This window comes from Aplysia californica, unplaced genomic scaffold (assembly GCF_000002075.1).
Source record: "Aplysia californica isolate F4 #8 unplaced genomic scaffold, AplCal3.0 scaffold00097, whole genome shotgun sequence".
NCBI classification, from domain to species: domain Eukaryota; kingdom Metazoa; phylum Mollusca; class Gastropoda; order Aplysiida; family Aplysiidae; genus Aplysia; species Aplysia californica.
In genome coordinates, this window is record NW_004797367.1 from 1,128,704 (window position 1) to 1,139,731 (window position 11,028).

An 11,028-nucleotide genomic window follows, 5' to 3' on the forward strand; every position below is an offset into this window, starting at 1 on the left:
GTGGACTCCACTTAACTGATTCCACTGAGAATAGCAGAAAAACATTAGAATAAAAAACTCTGAAAAAAACCATCCCTGTCATCAGAAACATTAATACTTCGTGCTACCATGGGCCGACATACTTAAATTTGTTACAAAACAGCTCTTTTCTATTTATGAACATGCCAACTTTCAAACAAATGAAAATGGACAAGCGGACTAACCCAGATTTCAGGGATTTCCAGAAAACTTGACCTACACCAAAAGTGGGCATTGCCCTACCTATTGGAGAAGTTTGGTTTCATTGGTGTTTATATTTGTTTGGTTATAAAGAAAACTCTCCTTGTCTTTTAAAGAGACTGAATAAGGATCGAAAAACTTTAACTTCGATTTTCTCAAAACAGCATTTATCGTGACAGCCCCTTTTGTGCTAAAAAGTGACAAAATATTCTCATTATTTCAAACACCTTATACTGTCCTTAGTGACATAAATCAGTCAAATACTTTACTCCGGTCAGATTAAAACCAACAAAAATCATGGCAAGCTTAGTGACCAAAGGGCGTTAAAACAATTATAAGCAAAACCGTAAAAAATCACAAGCATAGCCTCTCCTTGATGAAACAATGATACTTTAACATTCAGAACAAGAAAAATGTAATCAATTCTCAGTTGGAACACACATCCATTTTTCACTCACACTGCACGTAAATCACGTATCCTTGCCAGTATACTGATCGTCTTTGTCAACTTGTTAGTTTGTCTCTCTATTTTTGTAAAAGAAGAACTCTGTAGAAACATTAGCCATCATTTTGTCACGCTCAAAAACGAATGCCTGAGCTTAAACATAACCTACAAAGAGTTAAATAAACCATTCCGACTGCTTAGTGCAAGACTCCGCTTTTGAGAAGTTACATGTGTTGGGAGTCTTACATGAAGCAGTTGATTTGTTCATGTAAGGGAAGATTTGGCAGGGATGAAGAATGAATGATTGTTTTGCGCCCCTGTTAACACAGTTTAGATAAGTTAACAGGAAGGTTGCGATTTTTTCAAAGCAGAAAATTTCTACGATCTCTTTCATGTATTGCCAGAAAAAATCACGACCTTTTACTTTTAGAGTTATCATACGTCAATACATAAAGTACAGCTGTATCTCTTATTGGATCTCCCTCAAAACAAAATTGCCGACTTATAAAATTTCCTCTTTTTTTTTCCCGCTTGCCTGGCAAAGGAATTCTCCATTGTATACAGGAAGACAATGGAACTTTGACAGACAGAAACAGCATTTTCATCTTACAAACTAAACGTGCACAGGCAAGGCATACATGTGAAGTGAATATTATCTTTTTGTTTTTAAAAATCTCTCTTGAACATTCCTGTCAACAGACTAACATGTTAGGTAAACAAATGAAAAAAGCATGTATTTGATTCTAGCTGTGACTGCTTTGCACAAAATACAATTGACATGACCATGATATACAGATAAAACAGGAACAATATATTTTTCAAATATATAAATACTTAAAGAGTGCAATCGTCATACTTGGCAGCAACGACATAACATGTAAAAAGCACTAAGACACATGTAACAATTGATGGCGTCAGATAAGTAAAGGGCACAAGTCACATTTTGCTAAGAATTGAGTTCTCAGTATGGCCACACCATGTCAGGGGAGACTACACGAGGTAGCAATATCTAAATAGAATGACTGGATAGCTATAGATCAGAGTAATGGCTTTACAAATTGCCCAAACTCAGTAGTACACCATGCTTAAGTACAGCTACTTTTTGCAATTTTTCTCAGCATGACCTCAAGGTGACTTGGACCCTTTATTTTTCTGACCTCTCCTGGTAACAAGTTGGTATTTTTGACATCCCCGTTCCAACACAGCCACAAGATTTCCAAAGGCTTATCAGCACTCGATTTGTTGTCAGTCATGATTCTCCAGTTAGAGGGGGGGGGTGCAACCATTCTCCAGCCAAGTGCACAGAACCCTCACACATGCTTCTAAACAGCCAAGAATTTACCACCAGACCAGGGCCTCAACCCAAGGTCTCCTTCCACTGGCCTTCATCCCCACAATAAACTTGTCACTGCAGTTTTATTTCACATGGAATGACCCAAAACCATTTCAGCACTCTCATGAACGGGGCGCTACCTAAATAAAGCAACATTTCTCTGATTTTTCCGACTCCTTTATAAACAAAACAACATGTATCACTATCAGGTCATCAGAAAAGCATTTGCTGCACTATTATACAAATCACAAAGGCTCAAAACATCCACACTCACCAGATGCATTCAAAAATATAAAAAAGTAGCACCCCTATGACGATTAAGTTCCGATACTTAGCTACAATACAGCCAAACCTGGTCATATGACCGTCTGTCAGAGACAATCAATTGTACAAACGACCATTTCCCACTTTCCCCCATTGTGTTTTTTTCTGTGTTATAAATACACAGTCCAAGGCATTCACCTGTCTCAGACAAACACTTTTTCCCTTGACTGTGGGCAATCATCTGTAACAGGTTTGACTGTACTCTTCCTTTTTTAAGTGACACTGTCAATGCACTCCTGGCAAGTGACTGGCAGAGCATAAGTAAAGAATAATCCCAGACCTGCAAACCCCCCAAGTAAAAATAGAGATAGACGAGCTTTCCTCATAATCCTTCATAAAAATTGGGAGATTGGGGAACAAATTCTGGGGGGGGGGGGTGTAACAGGAGAAGATAGAGCATTCTTTTCTTTCGCCACAAAGTGTGTGTCCTGTATTTTGTTTGAGGCACTGTTTCATAAAACACTTCGCCGCCTCATCTCACCAATCAGCAATGTTTACCACCCAGTTTCTTTAGATTTTCCCTAAAATGCCTTTGCCTTTGATAGCAAAAGTTTTTACTATATGAGCCTTGTGATGGCAAAGTGTCAATCCCCTGAATAGCGAGAAAGGAGGGTGGGGGGGAAGGGGGGGTGGTTAGGATACAGGATGCAGCTATTCTTCACTTTTGCGACACAGAGCCAAGTATATACCGCACTTTTCTCAAGACAACATCAGACCACAGTGCTGCACACATCTGAGAGGGAGAGGGGATGTCAAGGGGGGTGAGGTCGAGGGGAGTGGGGGGAGGCGGAGAGAGGGGAGGATTGTCTCAGGGATAACCGGAAGCGAAACGTCCCGGGTTCATCTCGGTGAAGCGGTCGAGCCCCTCCGTGTCCACGATGATCTTGACGAAGATGGTGTCGTCTCTGAGGTAGCCGTGCTGTCGGCTGTGCAACTTCTCCAGGGGCAGGAACAGCGGGCAGCCGCTGGCGATGTTCATCTCCGTCGTGGGACGCTGGAAGATTTTGGGAAGTACATTAACTTTCATCCATTTAGACCTACTACTACGAAACATTTAGAAACCTTAGTCTTTTTAGACCTCCTACAAAACCCCAAATCAAACCAGATAGAGACTTCACCCTTTTAAGACTTGCTAAGACGAAACAGTCATGAATCTTCATCCTTTTATTAGATTTGCTACCTCAAAACAGACACTTTCATCCTTCTAGACATGTTACCACAAAGCACCTTATGAATTTTCTGATTTTCATCTTTTTGTTTTAATTTTAAGTGTTTTATGGCACTTGCAACACAACACAATAAGGCCATATAAGTGCCGAAGAATAGATGTGTTACAATACAGTAACAAACACAAAAAAGAAGGAGGAGAGATAAAGAGGATAGATGTTTGATAGGAAAGAAGAAGCAAACCATACCATAGCACCCACCAACCACCCACAGTTTTAGTAAGTGTTTTATGGCACTTGCAACACAACCCAATAAGGTCATACAAGAGCCGAAGAATATATGTTACAAGAGAGTAACATACACAAAAAAGAAGGAGGAGAGATAAGGACGATAGGTGTTTGATAGGAAAGAAAGAGCAAACTACACCAGAGCACCCGCCAACCACCCACTTTCATCTTCCTTCCCCCACTCTCACCTTGAAGGAGGTGCTGGTGGGGTCGGGCTTGAAGGCATCCACTATGTGCTCTTTATGGTTTTGGTCTATCATCATCAGAGTCACCTGCAGAAACAAACGAAGTACACTTGTCATTGCAGTAAACATGTCACAACGTGGTGGAGAACCAGGCACTCCTCAATTTTTGGGCATTTTGAGTTTTTGGTCTCAGCTTAAAGCTTGATCATAGTCTTGCTTTAGATGAAAAGAAAATAATATGATTCTATTTTGAATAAAACACGAGATATTTACTATTGAAGGAGGGGCGGTCACCTGGCATCAGAGGTAAAATCAACAAGAGTTTGGGGATTTGTATAGCTTGAGAGTCCTTAAAACCTGAATTAAAACCTGAAAATGTACGTTTTTGGTGCCTTTATTCAACATTTTGTCAGAAAAATCCACACAGAAATGTGATTTTAAAATATTTGATTATAATACCAGCAGAACAATGACGGTTTCTATGATTCAAATATTTAGCTAAGCGCCTGATTACACCACGATGCCTCACAATTAATATACTTTATTGCCCCATCTTTGGTGTTGACAAATTCAAATGTACACAACAGACAAACAATATCACAAACATCGCCATGTTTTTATGAACTAGAAAAATTTGTTTAGTTTTCTTTTCAGAGTATTCAATAGCAATTTACCAAGCGGATATTTGGAACAGAACACCATCTACACACAATTTAGCTCATTTAGGAGGCTTCGCTTATGAGATTACAAATAGGATTTGCTGCTTTTTCCGATATTACCATGCATTCTGTTTTCTTTACATTCAACAATAATCCTTTACGTTCACTTTCTGTTACAACAGTATCTAGAAACGATTGAAGGGCCTTTTCTGAGTGAGCGTTATCGGCATATCAGATGTAATTAATAATTTTAATATGCTAAATACTAGGCTATGAAAAAATGTAAAGATGGGGACTTCCATTCTGCCTGTTAGGCCTAACCCTCGCTGAGAAGGATACAGCATCTCAGAAGATAGACCTAATAGTAATCATAATAATAATAATTATAATAATAAGACATTGCATTTATATAGCGCTCTGTCCCACAACAGCTCTGAGCGCTTTAAATCGATCACATGATTACCGAGTGTAATACTTCATTCACCCTAGATGGAGATACACGACACCCCCCCCCCCCCCCCAAAAAAAAACAACCTTTCCACATAAGAGTTCACCTCTCTTCTTCTCTAAGCAGTGGCAGAGCACCGAACCATTAAAGCACAGACCCAGCAGACTTTGCGCAGAAAAGCAAAACCAGCATCTGTGATGTTGCGGTTAGGCCCTTCTCTGTCGCGATCAGGAGACTAGAGTTGGATTTCCCAGGTGGGGAGAAAATTTTCATTTAGTAAATCAGTCTTTCTGCTGTAATGTTGTATTCTTCTCAGTCAGCTCGGGTCGGACCTGACAGGCAGGATCAGAAACCAACCTCCTAAAAAATCTAAATTGTAACTCCTACATCAAAACTAAAAAAAAAATAAATAAAGCAAAGAGACAGAGCCACAGAAAAAAGTGCGCTCTCTTTTTTGTTTTAGTCAGAATTTTACGGCACTTGCAACACAATAAGGTCAAATAAGTGCCAAAGATTAGAGGTGTTACAAGAGAGTAACAAACACAAACAAGAAAGAGTAGAGATAAAGATGATAAATGTTTGATAGGAAAGAAGAAGCAAACCACACCAGAGCACCCGTCAACCCCCCACATCAGAGAGATCAGAGAAACAGTACATATTACCTTCTGTGAGAGGTCAAAACCACGGCAAAACATATTTTCTGTGACGAGCCAAAGCTGAGAAAAAAACGTATTCTTTAGTAGAAGTCAAAACCACGGTAAAACATACCTTCTGTGAGAAGGGCCAGGGTAACAAGGCGTCGTAGTTCCCCCGCATGATGACAAAGAACAGGGAAATGTGAGAACCTTTGCCGATGCCATCGCCGTTGGGGTAGATACGGGCACACATTTTGTAACCACACTGAAAGTAGAAAATTACAGGCTGCGCTCACAGCTTTCCTCACTAGGAAAGAAAAGGTGGAGAGAGTAAAATTTTTTCCTATGATAGCCACTGTTTTAGCATGCAGTGACAAGTGGAATTAAATTTATAGGAAATAAATATACTCTGAAGAATTACGAACTTTAAAAGCACTGAGAACAGTACCGCAGATGTAATAATAATAATAATAATAATAACAAAAACAACAATAATAATAACATGATAATTACATTGCACAACTCTAAATGATGAGGGCTCTCATGGTCTAGAGGTTATAGTGCTCACCACTCATTCTATAGATCTCATGTTCAAATCTTGACAACAACGGAAAATGCTTTTTTTTCAAAATAAAAATGTTCTCCTTTTGGCTCCTCTTAGTGCTGTTTTCAGTCATGACCCTGATCTTACGGTAGGTAAGATCAAACATGTTACCTTCTCGGATAACGGCGAAAAAATCTCAGAGGTCCCATGTGCAAACTGCGCATGTTAAAGATCTCGCCTTCCCCTCCCCTTAAAAAAACAAAAAGCAAAAACAAAACCAAGTAACTCACTGGTCCAGAGTAGAAAGCTGGAGAGTAAAGACTTGTGGTCTGGCCGGTGATAGCTTCCTTCTTCTTGGACTCGAACCCAAACACCTTCCATAAAATTGTGCCGTCGTAGCGAGCCTTCTCCTGCGCAGCCAGGCGCATCTCAAGGTCAGCTTTTGAGGCATCCACCAGCGATAGCGACTGCTGTTGTGCCCGGAACCGACTCTCCAGCTCATCAAGCTGTGAATGAGACAAAACATGAGAGGACAGTGCAGTGCTGCTACTGGTTACTAAACTTAAATGTGTGCGGAGGAATTGTGATGAAGTGATGCTAGGTGCTTGTTGAAATATTGATCGAAGAAACCGATGATTTTCTGCCCATTAGACAATTTTTATTTTAAAAATTTTTTTTGGCTTCTCACCCTTTTATGTCAATATAAAAATGCATTCTTGCGTGGATTTTACCGATGAAAGTTGAGCGAAGGCATAAAAAATGTAAATTTGCAGTTTTCAAGGGCACCACAGCATTTGAAGTCATCAATCTTTGATGGCCATTTTCTTGCTAATTTGACCTCTGACACCAGGCTACCCTCACCTCCTTAATCTGCAAATATCTCGACTTTTATTTAATAAGACAGATGGGTAATTTTTCATTAAAAGTAAGACAATGAACAAGCTTTAAGATGGTACCAATAATTCCATTTGCCAAAAAATTGATGAACGCCTGATTTAACTATGTAGTGATATATTTTAAAACACTTTTTGAATTGAAATTTAAAAAATAATGTATTCTATGTGGCAAATCATGAACAAAGATTTCTGACAGGCAAGGCATTTTGAGCTGGAAAAGAATAATGAGCTATAGATGACTATTTTAAATAGTCATCTATAGCTCATTATTCAAAGGTCTCCCTCTATCCTTGGTCAATATCAACAAGCTCAGTTGAAATTCTTCACAGCTAACCATTGTCAAGAAGGCACTTGCAACACAATAAGGTCATATAAGTGCCAAAGATTAGAGGTGTTACAAGAGAGTAACAAATACAAAAAAAGTACAAGTGATTATCTTCAGAGTAAGAGCACAACACATAAGACGGAGACAACACATTATGTACAGATGTTTTCAACAAGCACAATCACAAAAATGCCAGTGTGAAGAAGTGGACCGAACTGTGAAATACATCCTTCAGCACAGAGCTCTGAGACAGGAAACGCGGCCAACCCCACGGACGCTACAAAAGAAGCTGTACGGGCCGACAGATGAGCTGAGCAGGACAGCCCAGTGTATGATAGATAGCGGACTTCAAATCTGATGCGATCGAGAAGAAGAAGAAGACAAAAGAAGTAGGAGAGTAGGAGAGAATTTTACTAACAAACACAAAAAGAAGTAGGAGAGAATTTTACTAACAAACACAAAAAGAAGTAGGAGAGAATTTACCTGTGCCTGTTGCTGCCTGAAGTGGCCCTCCAGGATCTGCAAGGAGTGGATGGCCTTGTCCAGTTCACTGTGCAGCACCGCGACAATTGGCTCAATGAGGCGAAGACTAGTCTTGGCTGCTACCTCCGACGACACCTGGAAAGTTTCGTTTTAGATTTAGAAACAAGATTTTTTTTTTCAATTTAAAAAAACAACAAAAGTTAGATCAATTAAGAGGCAGGCTTTCAACCCTGCCTGTCAAGGCCAACCCAGGCTGAGAGGGATACAACATCCCAGGAGAGAGACCAAGATACTCTACAAAAAAGTTCTTCCCACTCTGGAACTGAACTCGGGTCTTCTGCATAAGTCATATAATTGCTGAAGATTAGTTTGCGATGTTACTACTAAAGAGTAACATACAAACAAAAGGAGAGATAAAGAAGATAGGTGTTTGATGGGAAAGAAGGAGCAGCAAACCACACCAGAGCACCTGCCAAGCACCTACCCACATATAAAACAGGAGGAGGAGGAGGAGCTGGAGGAGGAGGAGGAAGGAAGAGGAGGAGGAGCAGGAGGAGGAGCAGGAGGAGGAGGAGCAGGAGGAGGAGGAGCAGGAGGAGGAGCAGAAGAAGAAGAAAGAGGAGGAGAAGAAGGACGAGGAGGAGAAAGAGAAGAATAATAAAAACAAAAACACCACCACAACCACAACAACAGCAACCACCAAGCAATTTAGCTTCACCTTGGAAGGTTTCCCCTCCTGGCCTGTACCGCCCTCCGCCCTAGCGTCCTGCGAGGACTCTGACGACGTCGACGAAGATTTTGGCACCGTCATGTTCTTCAGTTGCCGTTCCACAGCCTGAAGCTGAATGAGAGACAAGAAACACAACAGGCATGGTTGTAAATAAACAATTAGTTGTTGCACCTAGCACAGTTTACATTATTTGGTCGCTTTTAAGCACAAGGGGGCTATCCCGAAAAATGCTGTTTTGAGAAAATCGAAGGTAAAGTCTTTGCCTCTTGTTCAGTATCTTTAAAATACAAAGAGAGTTTTCTATGGCACTTGCAACACACTTAGGTCATATAAATGCCAAAGATTAGAGGTGTTACAAGAGAGTAACAAACCAAATAGAAGGAGGAGAGATAAGGACGATCGATGTATGATAGGAAAGAAGGAGCAAACCACACCAGATCACACATCAACAACCCACAAGAGTTTTTTCTATAACCAAACAAATATACACACCAATGAAACCAAACTTCTCCTCCAATAGGTAGGGCAATGCCCACTTTTGGTGTAGGTCAAGATTTCTGGAACCCCCCGAAATCTGGGTTAGCCCGCTTGTCCTTAAAAGCGACCAAATAAACAATTAGTTGCTGCACCTGTTTTATGAAAATCCTACTGGCACAGTTTACATTATTCAGGACATAAGCTGTTCTCAAAGGGGAATCTTAAGCATATTTTGTTTTTCAAGTGATTCACAGAGAGAGAGAGAGAGAGAGAGAGAGAGAGAGAGAGAGAGAGAGAGAGAGATAAAGAGAGAGAGACTAAGCAAAAAGACAATTTAAAAAATTTATCCAAAAAAAGACCAGTCAGTAAAAAATAAAAAGTATGAGTATATGCAGTCCTTTAAAAAAAAATGTTGTAAGACTTTTATGGCACTTGCAACACAATTAGGTTATTTATATAAATGCAGAAGGTTAGAAGGTGTTACAAGGAAGCAACAAAGACAAAAAAAGGAAAGAGGAGAGAAAAGGACAACAGATGTTGGATAGGAAGGAGTAAACCACACCAGAGCACCCACCAATCACTCACCGAAATTATCCAAGACGACTCTCCCATTCTCAAAGAGAAAAGTGATTGCTTTGGACAAGTAGATGTCCAGGACAGTGCCATTTCATTATAAAGGAACAACAAAAAAGCAAGGGCGGAAGTCGGAAGTGGTCCTTTGTACAGGTGATAGTCTTAGACAATTAACTGTTACATAGTATATATAAAAGAAAGAAAGACCCGTCGTTTTAGTTTTAGTCAGTTTAACAGCACTTGCAATACAAATAGGTCATATAAGTGCCAAAGATTACAGGTGTAACTAGAGAGTAACATACACAGAAGAGGAAGAAAAAAAGATAAGGACGATAGATGTTTGATAGAAAAGACATGCAAACAGTCAGAAAAAATTAAAACAATACAGGTACACAACAATGATGAACCGATGTCTCCGGGACAAGGGTTCTCTTCACCGACCTTTTTCTCGATGTTGTTCATCTCTCCCTTGACCTGCATCAGTCCGGCTGGCTGCGCCATGCCACCCTCAAACTTCTGCTCCAACAGCATCATCTTCTGGACCGTCCACACCAGGTGCGACTCGATCGACTTGTGTATGTGGTCGGAGAACATGTCCATGTTGAACTGAAACCAAACCAGAATAGCTGACATACAAACTACGCTGAGGATTTTCAAACTCAAATTCGAAGTCGTCAGTCTTACTGTATAGCTGAGGTGTTGTAGGTGTTTTTTACGTCCCGTTGACACAATTTATATCATTTAAGAGGTGAGCTTCTAACCCTGCCTGTCAGGGCCACCCCAAGCTGAGATGATTACAACATCCCAGCAGCTGAGGTACTCAATAAAAATGTTCTCCCCACTCAGGAATCAAACTCGGGTCTCCTGTTCGCTCAAGTCATATCATGCTAGACAACAAAGAAGATGGCCCTGGTTTGAATCCCAGACTGGACGTTCTTGAACTCAAGTCATTTTGTGGAGTTTTCATACTCTCAAACTATTTGGCTCGGTCCAGCTGGAGATGCACGTTAAATTTGGAAGTCCCACCTCTTTAATAACATGATAGTACTGATAGGGGTGCAAAACCCAAACACTATTAAACTTGTCAGATTTACCTGCTCGGGACAGCCCATAGGACAGGATATCAATCTTTTGGGACAATGTTTCTCCAGGTGTTCTTTCATCTGAGAAAAAGGCGTAAAGAAAAAGCAAAGAATTACATTTTGAAATGAGTTACATCTGATAGAAATGCAGTAGTTATTCCATTACATTCACAACACTAATGTATTAGAGATTACTTTATTTCTTTTACATGAATC

The 11,028-nt window shown here is 40.2% G+C and overlaps 1 protein-coding gene across 1 annotated transcript in view; it reads right to left on the reverse strand.

Annotated features, from left to right (window-relative positions):
• Positions 1-747: 747 nt before the first annotated feature.
• Positions 748-11,028, reverse strand: part of LOC101856795 (TNF receptor-associated factor 2) — a gene marked incomplete in the record, with an annotated part of 23,721 nt that continues 13,440 nt past the window's right edge. The window contains 8 exon segments of the mRNA XM_005095186.3: positions 748-3,315; positions 3,964-4,047; positions 5,836-5,967; positions 6,537-6,752; positions 7,951-8,085; positions 8,669-8,791; positions 10,172-10,336; positions 10,825-10,893. Coding sequence (XP_005095243.2) covers positions 3,130-3,315; positions 3,964-4,047; positions 5,836-5,967; positions 6,537-6,752; positions 7,951-8,085; positions 8,669-8,791; positions 10,172-10,336; positions 10,825-10,893 — 1,110 coding nt within the window.